This window comes from Coenobita brevimanus, chromosome 28, assembly GCF_032717465.1.
Source record: "Coenobita brevimanus isolate Jiangsu-jjx chromosome 28, ASM3271746v2, whole genome shotgun sequence".
Taxonomy (NCBI): Eukaryota; Metazoa; Arthropoda; class Malacostraca; order Decapoda; family Coenobitidae; genus Coenobita; species Coenobita brevimanus.
Genome location: NC_136981.1, coordinates 26,461,162 through 26,475,993, shown reverse-complemented (window position 1 = coordinate 26,475,993; position 14,832 = coordinate 26,461,162). Strand labels below are relative to the sequence as shown.

Here is a 14,832-nt window from a genome sequence, read left to right as displayed (position 1 = left end):
GTAAACTGAGGGTTTGGTAGCATCCAGGGTTACAAAGAGCGACCGCTCTCAAGATTTTCTTTAAACCACTTCGAGGATATTCTAGTTGCTGTATTAGTGGTAATATTATTATCATCATCATTACTAGCCGGCTACCCCGGCTAGTGCTTGGCGGGGGCTTGCTTCTCTCGCAGCTCGCACCGCTCACATAATGTAAAACATCTTATTATCCCACAAACAGTTAAATTTATTAATTCTTACAATAACAGACGTGATGACCTGAAAAATGGTACATATCTCAAGATCCAAGATTCAGGATGAACAATATTTGGGGTCTTTCCCTCTGGTGCAAGGACGAAAAGATTGCTTGGGGAGCCAACCCTTGAGCACCTCACGTAAAGCTGACCATGAGAGAAGCAGAGTGTGGTAAGGATGATGCCAGCAATCTTGAAGGACTGGCCTTGAACCTTGTTGATTATCATGGCAAAGTTGAGGCACACAGGAAACTGAACCTGTTTGAACCTGAAAGGGAGATCTGAAGGCTTGATTGTGATACTTGATATTACGAAGTCCTCTCCTTTGGCATTCCCTGTGATGATGATTGCTTCGAGACATGGGATAGAATCTGCTTAATCACAAACCGTGTTCCACTGCAAAGCTTTGGAGGGTCAAGGTTCTATAGGAGAATGATGGGTGCACCAACCTTTAGTTCGAGGCTGTGTTAAGGAACAGTAGGTACTTCCAGTTATTTGTTGAATATGACAGGATACTGGACTGCCTCAAAGGTATCAACAAGAGCAGTGATTGACCTGTAGAGCTGAACTGGTCCAGGAACCTGCTGGAGGAGGGTCGAGTTGAAATGTCCCACACCATCATTTTGGGGGGTAAGTATTGTTCTTGCACAGAACCATTTGTGGTCCCTGAAGTGCTCCTGTAGGTTGAAAAATGTTTTGTCTCTCAGCTCTTCCTCTGTCTTAACCACTGTGCTAATCTCTTTCATGGTGATCTGACCATCAGGATCGGGCACCACTTTGCCATTCCCAAGCAGCAGAAGGCACTAAGTGTATATTCCCACTCAGAGACCTCCATGCAAATGGAACCTCATGTTGGTAGAGAGACTGCGCTTGATAAAACGACACCAGAGATAGGATGATTTGACACATGCTTGCATCTCATCAGCTCAAGTTCCTTGAAGAACGTCAGGTTGAGTCTGCCTGAAGTCCCCAGCTATAACGAAAGTTACACCTCCAATGAGGGACTTGTTTCCACGAATATCTTGGAGAATTTAGTCTAATGCTTCGATGACATGGTGCAGTCATCCCCGACAATCACCCTGCACTGCCTTAGAACTTCAGCAAGGACTGTGCCTTTGGATATGTTGCAGGTTGGAGCTTCAGCAAGGGACAGAATGAAGGGTAATTTGAAAACAGAGTGTACAGTTCTTCTACCAGTGAGGAGAGTAGCAGCAGTTCCAGAGGAGGCCACTGCAAGCACGATGCAGTTGTTTTGTCGGACAGTTGCTAAAAGTAGGTTGATAATGAAAGTTATTCCTGTTCGTCCTGGAGCACTGAGGAAGACGAGACCTTCACAGTTATTCTTTGCACTGTCAACGTTTCTCTTGTGTGTTGCCTTCTGGTCATCCAAGTTTGGGACCATTCTCACCAATGAATTGAGCAAGTTCTCTGATGTTGTTGCTGTTTTTTTCTAAGAATCTCAATTGGAGTGGTCACTTGTCTTCTATCTGGTTTAGGGACACCTCAAAGTCTTGCCACACAGTCTGAGCACAAGATCCTCGATCATGATGTGAGCCTGGTTGAAGGTGGTGTTGTCAAAATCCAAGGATATGTTTCTGTTCTGCTGGCGATGATGATGGACAATGTCATTGGAGAAGCTATCACGGTGATTAATCCACAGTGTTTGAGGGGAAAAAAGGTCACAGTTGTGAAGTTTTATCGCAAAGAGCCTTCTGAGCTGGTGTGGGACCTAAGAAACCGACGCCTCTCGGAAAGCCATGTCTCAGTGAGTGTCATCTTCCAGCAGACCTTTCCCTGTAAGTTGGACAAGGATTGCCGGCAGCAGTGAGACCTCTGGCCTCAAAGAGAAGCATACCCAGGAAAAAGCACTCGATCTGGTTTGAGTGGATGCTGTATACTTATCGTAGAACATCAGAAGACTTGATGCCTGGATGGCCTTTAACTGCCTTACCTGCCTTTCACCTTTCCCATGCTTGGCCAATGGAATTCCTGGTATAGCAGTGTGGTACCTGCCAGTAAAAGAGAGTCCGAGAAAAGTTATCTTCACAACGGAGGTTGAAAAAGGCTGTGAGTGTTGTCTCTTTGGGTGGCTCCTATGCCATGTGCGCAGCATTCAGTGCTGTGAAGTTAACTCTATGTTTGTTCTCCAAGTGAACTGTAAAATGTTCAGTGGCTGGGTGGCGTTCATGTATAGCGAAGCCAAGGATTCTCCACACTGCTTCGATGCTGCTTAAGTAGCATCTGGTCTGGTACTGCCTGACCTCATCTCTGTCTGTTTCCTCAAGGCTGAAGACTGCCATGTCTCACCCCTTGTTAACTTACTTGCAAACATGTTTGATGGATATGACAGAGTTGCAGAATTCGAAGTTGGTGTGGCCATTAAAAGCACGAGAGTGCAAATGGCAGTAAGAAGCAATCCACCAGCTGTCAATCTCGACTTCTTGATATTGGACACGGAGTCGGAGGTTGATCTTGGATTTTGACTCTCCATCTTCTGGTTTGTGGCGTTTGTAGGGTGGATAGCCATCATGGCAGGTCTGAGTCTCCTTCAAGGCCTGCTTAGGGTACTTCTTCATTCATTCGCCATACTGCAACATGGAGAGTTAGGACTCAAGCGACTGCAAGGTCCATGGACCATCTGGCTCTTGATGATCTCGTGTAGCTCAAGAACTTCTTGTGGACTGGGGAGTTCAGCACTGATAAAAGAGTCGAGCTGGGCTGGGCAGATTTTCTTCTGTAGCCAGAGGAGAATGTGGGCATGAGGCAGGCCACGCTTTTGCCACTCAGTTGATTGCATGTCACATCATGTGGGACCGAAGATGTTGTGCTTGGTGAGTAGATCCATTAGCTTGACTACCGTCAGTCTGAAGACTCTAGCAAAAAAGTCATGGCAGTTATTGGAAGCTTGTCCTGGCAGTAGCCCAGCAATGATTTCTGACCTTTTTGGATTACAGGTGAAAGTGATGAAGAGATCAGGGCAGCCAGCATGTCTTATGTACTGTATATCAGAGCATCTTGTGTCTTCTCATGCATGTACCCTGGTCCACCTCTGAAAGTCGAGGGATGAATGACTATCTTTCCAGGGTCATGGCCATGGGCAGCGCCATTATTGTTGGAATCTTGAAAGTGAGCATAGTCATCTACCCTAAGCTCTTTCTGATGGCTGACAATAAAAGCAAGCCTCTCACTATCGATCTTGTCATACATGTCTACCAGGTACTGATGAAAAAGGTCTCGCTCGCGAAAGAGATGATCTGAAGACCCTGATAGGCCTAAAACTCCATAGCTGTCACCTTTCAGTTTGTTGAACTGCCATCTGAATCATGCTTGTACATTTACCAGTAGTAGCCGTTTTCACCTCTGATGTAGATGAGTTGATAATGAAGTCTGTTTTAAGCTCTGATAGATGCACTGATCCTCTCCAGTTCATTGTTTCTGCGTCTGATGACAATGTCACGTTGCCACTTCTCATATCCAGAAATGATAGCCGCCACCTCAGAAGCAACAGGAACATTGAAACAACGGAGATGTTCCCCTGCAGGTACTCAGTCAGGGTTGGCAACAACGTCAAACTCTCTTGCTGGAGGATTTTCAGATGCGTACTTGAAGATGCAGACCAGAAGGTTGTTTCGGTTAACCATGTCTTGAAGGGACTCGATTATGGGGAGCCTGGTTCCAGGGATGACTTGACTCCATCATTTTACCTGGGCCTTGGGATCTCCAGTGAAGTAGATCTGGAGAAACTTTGGCTCCTCATCAAGCATAGGAAGAAGACTACCGATCGTGTAATAGACCTGCCCTGAACCATGAAAGGTGACATGTAGCAATGCCCAGTGACTTCTCTGTCAGTTCCAAACTCGTCATTTGAAAACAGCTGTTGTATTTGCTTGTATTATCGAAAGAGTGGCGGCTTTCCACTGCTTTTTCCTTCAGGAGGGCTTTTAGAGCCTCTGGAGGGAAAGTGAGTGTGGGCAAGAAACCCTTGCCATTTAAACAGAACATGCTTTAAGTTTCCTTCTTCCATTTCACTGCTCCACACTTTCCACACCTCTGAGACATTGAGCTATTTTGTGCCGCAATAGAATAATCAACTGATGAGTTATAATTGAATAGAGCCCCGGGGATACTGAGTTCATCAAACAGTAAGTCAGCTGCCGGAGTGCAATAACGTACTGATCTAATTGACTGACGTACTTGACGTTGCCTTAGCTCACCCTGTCTTTCTTCCTCTGTCCGAGCTGTTCTTCTTGCTACTGCTTGTGTGTGAACACCCTCAAGCCATACCTCATGCTAATCTGGCTTCTCAGTTACTCCTCTTGCTGCTGTTTCTGTGCAAGACCTTCTAGTCCTGCCTCACACTGATTTGACGTCTCAGCTGCTCTTCTTTTACGAAGGCCTTCGAGACGGTGCTGATGTTGCCGTCATGTTTCAGTTTCTCCTCTTGTCACAGCTCATGTACGAAGGCCTTTAATGCAGTTGTGGTGTTGCTCTGGGGTCTCTGATGCTCCTTGTGTTCGAAGGTTTTCAAGGCGGCTCTGGTGTTGCTCTGGAGTTTCAGATGCCCTCTTTGAAGGTGCTCATGCATGGAGGTCTTCCAGGCAATGCTGACACTGCCCTTCTGTCTCTTCTAGAAGAGAGGAAGATTGCCTTCTTAAGCTGCCAGAGCAGGGTGAGAGGTTGAGCTATTTTGGTGGCATGTTGAATAGAGGACCTTGAAAGGTGAATAAGTATTACAAAAATTTAGAAAGTAAGTCTTGAATTTCTATGTTTAGAAAAAATGTGAAAATATTTGATGCTGATCCTGTGAAAATGAATGAAGCAATGTCCAGCTCATGTATTTGTGTTTCATAATATGAACTGCATCGGAAAGAAATATCTGGAGAGATGTAGTAATTGCTACATCAGGAAAAAGGTTGCTACATCATAAAGAAAAAGTTTAAAGAAATTTAGAGTATTTAAAGAATCTTAGAAATTTAAGAAGAATCTTAGAAGTTTAGAAAGATCTAGAGCCCAGAAGCTGAAAATCTTATGTCCAAGTGGAGTTCCTGAGGGACACCAGACATGAGACCAAAAAGTACAGAGGTTTTCTGAAGTTAAAGCCCTAACAAATGGAACAAATCACCTGTGACACAGTAATGAAGGAATAATGCTTCACGAGGGACGACCGCTGAACACGCCGCACTCACCAGAAATTGTTGACTGCAGGAATCATTGCCACCTGAGCTTTCCTTACTATTACTGCCCTCCATTCCCCACCATCTGGTATGTATGTATGACCAGACAGGAAGACACTGATGAGTTTGCTTGATGCTTGAGCTTTTGATGACTAAATATTAGTGTATCTATGCTTTGAAGTTTGTCTGATTTTAGGAGAATAAAATATATGGTGTCTGTCTGAAAGAAAGTTACACCTACCCACTGTATTGCAGCACAGTAATAATTATGAATCTATATCAAAAGTTAATAAGTTGCTGGTACCTGTAAATGTGTGTGTGTGTGTGTGTGTGTGTGTGTGTGTGTGTGTGTGTGTGTGTGTGTGAAAAATCCTGGGGAGGGCGGGGATTGTGAGCCTCTTTCAGCACTATTCGGTGACTCTGGGCCTAAGATTTTTGAGATCCACTGTTGTATGATAATTCATCCATACATCTGTGCTATAACACTGAAAAAGCTTATACCCCGGTAATTTTTGTGCTCACTTCGATCATCTTTATTTTTGTACAACGTCATACCATGGCCTTCTTCCACTGTACTGTAACAGCTCCACTTTTCGAAGATTTCTTGCACATTTCCAATAAACTATAGTTAAACATTCTTCTATACACCTGATCCATACCCTAAGGCTTCAAAGTCTTCGACCGTTTCACAGCATTCTTCTCTTCTGACACTGTCGCAATTTCTGGTAACGACTTCTTTCTCTGCACACCACCAAACCCAGTCATGTTTACTATTGCTGTGCTCCTACCATTCCCGTTGAAAATATTCTTAGGAAAGTAATGATTAAGAGCATATGAAGAATGATTGGATAAATTAACCCACTGCATCCCGCTAATGTACGAGTACGTTGCAATGTTTTGTCACACTCAGTCCCGACAACATGCTCATGCATTTTGCAATTGCAAGGGTTGTCATTTGCACATTTTTCAAATTTCCCGCGTGAGTTTTGGTACGTATACGCAGGACACCTTCCTCTACCTGCCGCTAGGGGGGGAACACTGCCTTACCCCACATAACCCCCCCTCCCTCGCACGCCATTGTCTCGGCAACTCACATGTTAACAGTGACATGGCCAATAAAGACATGTCGCACAACGGTACGAAATTCAAGGTGATGACGATGTGGAGGACAAAGATTACATGACGTCAGAGGAAGAAACGAGCAGAAGTGATGAGGAGGTAATGTCGCCAATGAAGGTACGGTATGTTGATGTGTTCAATGAGCGACACAACCACCTATATTGCCTATATTATTGTGTGAAAACCAATATATTCTTGTACTACATATAAATTCACACCAAATGAACAAATATCTACCTATTCTGAGTGGTTTGCAATAGTTACTGCTACCATAGAAAACGTGACAGCTATAGCACAGCTTCAGAGAAGATGGTATGAGGTGTTTAAAGGGTCACCTGTATGGCCCATTTCTAAGCTCAGGTGGGCATTTCTTCTGTGATTTTTTATTGTTTCTCACAAAAAGCGGAGGTTTGAGCCCCCCCCAAAAAAAGAAGTCTAAAATTGGTCGGGATTGGGGAGGGTCATTGGTGAAAAATCGGTCAGGACGCGGCGGGTTAATAAAAGAAGAACAGGAAAGGGCTGAATATCTGCAAGTTATTTGCTCTTTCCATGAACAAGAAACAAAGAGCACGAATATCAAGATTCGCTCATTTTGATGGGGAGAGTTACAACACTGTGGCAGAGAGAAAATTTATGAATGAAAGGAGATGGTATGAGGAGAAGAGTTCTATCTATCTATCTATCTATCTATTGCCAGACGCCTCAATCCCGTTTGGGGTGGCCACAAACAAATCGCCTCCAAGTCGCCCTGTCCCCCGCCATTTCACTCCCCTGCTCCCAACTCACACCCCCCTCTCTCATATACCTCTCCACCCCATCCCTCCATCTCATCCTCGGTCTCCCCCTCCCTCTTCCACCCTCCACCTTACTCATATACACTCTCTTCGTCAGTCTTTCACCCTCCATCCTCTCCACATGGCCAAACCACCTCAGTGTGTTCCTCACAACGCTTCCTATCACATCCACATCCACACCACAACGCTCCTTTATATCCTCATTCGTCAGCCTGTCTCTCCACGTGACTCCACAGGCTCCTCTTAAATAACTCATTTCCACTGCTCTCACTCTTGACTTGTGTCCTTCCAACAATGTCCAAGCTTCACTTCCGTATGTTAGAGTTGGTATCACAATACTGTCATGTAGTAACTTTTTTACTTCCATGCTCACTTCCCTATTTCTTATCACTGCTTTCAAGGAACCAGCAACCTTTCTTCCCTGCTGTACCCTTTCAAGCACTTCACCCTCCAAACCTCCATCCTTACTCATCACACTACCCAAATACTTAAACGTACTCACATTTTCCAATTCCTCACCATCCAACCTCGCTGTACATTCACTGACTTCACCTCTCTCAAAGACCATCACTTTACTCTTCCCTACATTCACCTTTAGGTTCCGTTTCTTACACTCTCCCAAACTCATCCACCAAGCCTTGCAGCTCCCCTTCGTCTTCACTCAACAACACAGTATCATCTGCAAACAACAGTACAGGGAGTTTCCAAACACTATCCTCTCTCACCAGGGCCACTCCAACATCCACTACCCTACCTTGTACCTCTTTTATTACCCCATCCATGTACAGATTGAACAACCATGGAGACATGACACATCCCTGTTTCAAACCAACTTTCAAAGAGAAAAATTCACTTAGTTCACCATCCACACGCACTGCAGCCTTCGCACCATCGTACATACTCTTCACAGCATTCAACAACTTCCCATCTACTCCATATATTCTTAACACTTTCCACAATCCTTGTCTATCCACCCTGTCATATGCTTTCTCCAAATCCATGAAAGCCGCATACAACTTCTTTCCCTTCTCTAGAAACTTTTCCACTAAAGATCTAAGAATGAATATCTGATCTACACAACCTCTTCCCTTCCTAAAGCCTCCCTGTTCTTCTCCAACTAATTTCTCTGTTCTTTCTCTAACTCTGTCTATAAGTATCCTACCATACACTTTTCCTATTATACTAAGAAGACAAATGCCCCTATGATTACCACACACTTCTTTTTCCCCTTTTCCTTTGTACAAGGGAATAATTATACCTGACTTCCAATCCTCCGGGACTCTACCTTCCTCCCAGGCCAATCTGCACATCTTCCACATCCATTCTACTACTATCTCTCCCCCATGCTTCAGCATTTCACCACACACTCCATCAATTCCTGGGGCTTTCCCCGATTTAACTTTCTTCATTGCTTCCACAACTTCTATCCTACTGATTTCTTCCTGTCTTCTCACCTCCCTAGTTCTCCCAGCCATTCCCCAGCCACTTATACTCGCATTACTTCCATCCTCTACGTTCAACAATTCCTTAAAGTGTTCTCTCCATCTGCTCACTTTTTCTCCCTTCTCCACTAGTAATCTACCATTTTTATCTTTCACTCCCCTGCTAACTTCACTTCCACCCTGTCTTACTCTTTTCACTTCTCTCCAGAACATTTTCTTACAGTCCCTCCACTTGATGTAACAAAAACCCTTTGCCTCCACCCACAGATGCTAAATCACTGAATCCTTTTGAAATGTAATGATTGAGGTGTCTCATTCTGGACAGGTATAATGGTGGTTTTTTCCCTACACATTTTTTTTTTTTTCACATTTACACTTTCTATTTTAATAATATGAATCCCAGAGTCTGAGTTATCGATATTACTCGTTGTCGTTCTAAGTACCTTGAATAACATTTCCACCCACTTTGTAATTAACCCCGTCAATAGTATGACATAATTAAATGTTTTATTATTACCACTAATTAAAACCAAGAGTTTTTGTTCAAATTAACAGAGTTGTCTTACAGTGATGGAGTTTACAGAGGCCATATCAAACAAATTGCAATCAATCTTAGACTGAATAAAATTATCTGGAGGTGGCAAAGTAGATGTAAAACTATTACTTCCTCTGGCTGAAGGCGGGTAAGTTTAAAAACTTTCATTGTGTCCTAAGAATAATTAATGATCCTTTTTTTTTTCTTTCCTCGTATTTTATATTATACACTCCTAAAGCATGAACAAATTGGCCAGTGTTTTTGGTACCAGATATAAAGAAGTCATCATTTACCAGTACATGGCACTAAATCTCTACAAAACCTAGCGAGAGCCCTAGATTTCAGTGAGACGCAGCGAGATTTAGATTTTTTTTTTTTTTTTTGTACCGAATTAGTATTTTATGCATCATAGCATCAATTTTTAGTTATATCTGGAGTTCCATGTTGAGTTAGGAACAAATAGCTCTTATATTACTTCACTGTGTCTACTTTCCTCCCTGACGCACCATTTAATAGAGAATCTACCAACAGAAATGCATACTAAGCCTCTTTCAACTTAGGAATGCTAACCAACAGAGGAAAGTGCAAGGTAGAAGAGGTGCAATGTTAGACAAACTTTTAACCTCGACTGTACTTAGGAACATGCAAGCGTCTCTAGATTTGTCAGATCTTGGCATAACATAAAGGAGACAGTGTAGCTGTAAGGACTGGCTCCTGATTCTCATACTAAACGAGAAAGTATACAGAAAACAAAAACAATTCTAAAATGATTGTTAAGAAGTAGGAATGGCAAAATTGCACAGATGAGATATGAAAAAAAGCACAGAAACAAGACAGCATTCAAGATGGGAGAATATTTGGAGACCTATACCCATTACTACGTTCCACACTTTAGCCACAGACTAGTACAGTAGTTAGTGGAATGTAGTAATGGGCATAGGTCTTCAGATATTCTCTCATCCTGAATGCTCTCTTGTTTCTGTGCTTTTTTCATCCCTTATTTGTGCACTTCTTCCATTCGTACTTCTTAACAATAATTCTAGAAGAAAATTGTTTTGTAGTTTATCATCTTTTTGTGGAAGTATAATTATGCATAAAGTAAGTGTTAGATCTGGATTGTTAAATCCATAACATACTGAAAGACTAACACGAAAGTATCTTCCCGTGAAAAGAAGTGTTTGGTGAGTTCTTTACCTGAAGGTCAGCTGTAGCTAACCAATAATACGCAAAATGGCATACTTACGGGTAACGGCGATGAGGTTTTCAGGCCGTAACTTGAGAACCGTAGTCTGAATGTGCTTCTAATCTTGAAAAAAGAACCATCTACATTTGACAAGCAGCCTTTTTATTTTGGAATTATTACTGATGAAGAAGAAGGAAAAAAAAGAAAATCTATATTTATGCGGTTCGATTTTGCGACTTCTACGAAGGTTAGCAAGACTTTGCGAGTAGTTTTGTGCTTGAATAGAGAAGGTATTTTAGTTCATAAACTTAGAACTAAGCTTTGCGGTCGTTTTCGCGGGAATGCTCATATACCCTATAGTACGGGACGCCAGTTTGAACCTGTGCCATTCCTACTTACGGAATGCTACCGCACTCTGCGGTACATTGCTGTGTGCCTTGGGAAAATTACTTATTTCTTAAGTTAGACTTTGATGTTTTTTAGCTACTATCAGACGGAAGTACGATGGGTTTAAGGGAGATTTCATGTAGCAGAAAGGTTAATGAAGGTTACGATCTGTTAACTGTAATTGTGAATATTGCGTTCGCTGACATATGCTGCTTAGGTAATAAGAACTACCTAATCCTACACGTTCAGCTGACTTTCCCAAGACTGTTTTGAAAAGTTTGCTTTGTAGGGATGTTGGCTCACGTGACTGAAATCCTTGAGGTAAGTCAATTAGGTACGGCAGGATATTTCGGGCTTTACTGGAAAGCGGGTAAAGTAGGTCGTGTGAGAACTATATTGTAAAGATTTTTAAAAAATCGCCGACTTATTCCTGATGTCTGTGGCTATGGAAGGTACGTCATAATTCTACATATTATGATAGCAATACATAAAAAACGACAGACAAGTATGAGAAGAATGGATACTCCTAGACGTTCAAGGAGAAAAGAGAAATATGGAAGGCAGGGCACACGGCTGCCTGGGGATTGTTGGAGAACTTTTGCCTGAGACAGTACTTTGTACAGAGGATAGTGAAAGTTACATAAGAGTTAGGAGAAGCGTTTTTCTTTGCCGTATTGAAAAATGAAATTTTTGTCGTTTCTGAGGTATATGTAGTGAGGTGTGGTTTATTGTACTTCATGGATTTTTGAGGCTGTCACGTTGCTGTTAGAAAATGTAAATTATTTATGAGCAGTACTAGTGAAGAAATATTTTCATGACATTTTGAACAGTTTGCTTGATCGCTAGGTCCATTTGTAGTGGGAGGCAGTGTTGCAAAGAGTATATAAAGTGGTTGCAACAGTACATAGTCATCGTGATAAATCTATCTATCTATCTATTGCCAGACTCCTTAATCCCTTATACGGGGTGGCCATAAACAAATCGCTTCCACGTCACCCTGTCTCCCGCCATTGCACTGCCCTGTTCCCAATTCACACACCCCTCTCTCATATACCTCTCCACTCCATCCCTCCATCTCATCCTTGGCCTTCCCCTTCCTCTCTCCCCCTCCACCTCACTCACATACACTCTCCTCGTCAGTCTCTCACTCTCCATCCTCTCCACATGGCCAAACCACCTCAGTGTGTTTCTCCTAATTCTTCCTATCACATCCACATCCACACTACAACGCTCGTTTACATCCTCATTTGTCAGTCTATCTCTCCATGTGACTCCACAGGCTTCTCCCAAATAACTCATTTCCACTGCTGTTACTCTTGACTTGAGTCCCTCCAGCAACGTCCAAGCTTCACTTCCATACGTCAGAGTTGGTATCACAATAGTGTCATGTAATAACTTTTTCACTTCCATGCTCACTTCCCTGTTTCTTATCACTGCCTTCAAGGAACCACCAACCTTTCTTCCTTGTTGTACCCTTTCAAGCACTTCACGCTCCGAACTTCCATCCTTACTCATCACACTACTCAAGTACTTAAACGTACTCACATTTTCCATTTCCTCATCATCCAACCTCACTGTACATTCACTGACTTCACCTCTCTCGAAGACCATAACTTTACTCTTCCCTTCATTCACCTTTAAATTCCGTTTCATACACACTCTCCCAAACTCATTCACCAAGCCTTGCAGCTTCCCTTCGTCTTCACTTAACAACACAGTATCATCTGCAAACAACAGTACAGGGAGTTTCCAAACACTGCCCTCTCTCATTAGGGCCACTCCAACATCCACTGCCCTACCTTGTATCTCTTTTATAACCCCATCCATATACAAATTGAACAACCATGGAGATATGACACATCCCTGTTTCAACCCAACTTTCAGATAGAAAAACTCACTCAGTTCACTATCCACACGCACTGCAGCCTTAGCACCCTCATACATACTCTTCACAGCATTCAAGAACATCCCATCTACTCCATATATTCTTAATACTTTCCACAATCCTTGTCTATCCACCCTGTCACATGCTTTCTCAAAATCCATGAAGGCCGCATACAACTACTTTCCCTTCTCTAGAAACTTTTCCAGTAAAAATCTAAGAATGAATATCTGATCTACACAACCTCTTCCCTTCCTAAAACCTGCCTGTTTTTCTCCAACTAATTCCTCTGTTCTTTCCCTAAATCATCTCGTTAAATGTGATGAGAAGCAGTCTTTACACCTATGCGGCCAATAGTGCAGCAAGTGTAATGTTTTGTCCGGTGTGTGTGTGTGTGTGTGTGTGTGTGTGTGTGTGTGTGTGTGTGTGTGTGTGTGTGTGTGTGTGTGTGTGTGTGTGTGTGTGTGTGTGTGTGTGTGTGTGTGTGTGTGTGTTATTCAGTGTGAGTGTGTGAGTGTGAACAAAATAGCTCAGAAACAAAATAACTCAAGACGTTTTTATCGGATTTGAACCAACACCTGATGGAAGATGGAGGGTCCTCCCAGAGGTTGACAAAATTCTTTTTAGAACAACAGGGTAAAGGTTAAGACAAACTTGAAACTCTTTGTTCAGTTTCGACCAAGACCTAAGAGTTTAAAGCTAGGATGAAGCTGGTTCTATTTTTATAGTCTGTAAAACGTCAAGGTCATAATCAAGGTCACAGTTTGGACAGTATAACTCATGCAATCTTGATCTGATTTGGACCAAAATTGGCAGAAGTGAAGAGAATCTACCAAGGATATTAAGGGTTGATTTTTAGGACAGTGGCTCGTGTTCTTGTCGGTTAAGGAAGCTCCCTAACACCTCTTCTTAAACGATTAATTTTGCTTATTACACCTGGCTACCCTCTTCTTTTTAATTTTAATCATTGTTACATTGTCATACTCTGCATTGATAGTGTACAAAAGGATATTACGTAGCCATATACAAGAATAAGTCGATAAGCAAGAGGTGTTAGGGAGCCTTCTTAAGCGACGAGAAAAACATGCCAGTGAATCAAAGCTCAAGGTCATTGGGAAAAATCAACCCGAATAAGTTTGATCCAACTTCGACCAGACATAATAGAAAGAATAATGGCCATGCAGTGAGAAAATAATCAGACATTATGAACGATCAGTTTAAAGTCAAGATTTCACGTAGAGTCAAATGAACGGTCCTTGCAATACAAGTCGCGGGTATTGCAGTCTCCGTTTGCTCCTTCAGCTCTTATTATTGTATGACTTCTATTTGACTGATTTACATGTAACATTAAGGAGTCAAAAATTTGTATTAATATTACATTAATAGAACCATCAAAAGCTCTTCATAAATCTATTGGGGAATAAGAGGATTTTTGTAGCTTTTCTCTACATCTTGAGGGTGAGCGAGTAGTGAACCTCTTATGGAAACGGTTTCAATACAACAAATTTGATGTAAGTTTTCACGGCATGTTGGGTAATATTTTGTCTCCACGAGGGAAAGCGACGCTGACTGTACCAATGAGAGAGTTATATCTACCCTCAGTCTCATTAAGGCTCTCAGTCAGGACCTTAAATGGAAGAGTACAGGTAATGACACACATTCGTCCAGACTAATATATGACATACCGTATTTCGAGATCAATAAGGTGAAGTGTGGAAATCGTCGATTGTCATGCGTACTAAAACTGGCTTCAGTATTGTACATCTTAAATTTTCCGTCTTCCAGATTGTGTCTAAATAATCTTTTCGATATAATCACTTTGTCACCGATAGTTTTGAAAGTTTTCAGAGCTGTTGCTAAATAGGTTGGAGCCGGTGGTTCGAGAGAGTATTCTGATGGGATGGACAGGCTTGGCTTTAGAAAGGGACGTGGCTGTACGACTGATCTTTATAGTTAGGCATTTGATGCAGCAAGTTAATGAAATGAGAGTACCGTTAAGTCTTTGTTTTGTTGATTTTGAAAAGGCTTTTTGATAGTGTTTCTTCGAGAGTCTATGAAGAACATGAAAGACATTATATGGAAT

The 14,832-nt window shown here is 42.3% G+C and overlaps 1 protein-coding gene across 1 annotated transcript; it reads right to left on the bottom strand.

Moving 5' to 3' along the window:
- Positions 1-1,269: 1,269 nt before the first annotated feature.
- LOC145394769 (uncharacterized) lies at positions 1,270-1,635 on the bottom strand. Its single transcript, XM_080268548.1, has one exon. It carries the CDS (start codon positions 1,633-1,635, stop codon positions 1,270-1,272), a length of 366 nt encoding a protein of 121 aa, XP_080124674.1.
- Positions 1,636-14,832: the final 13,197 nt, after the last annotated feature.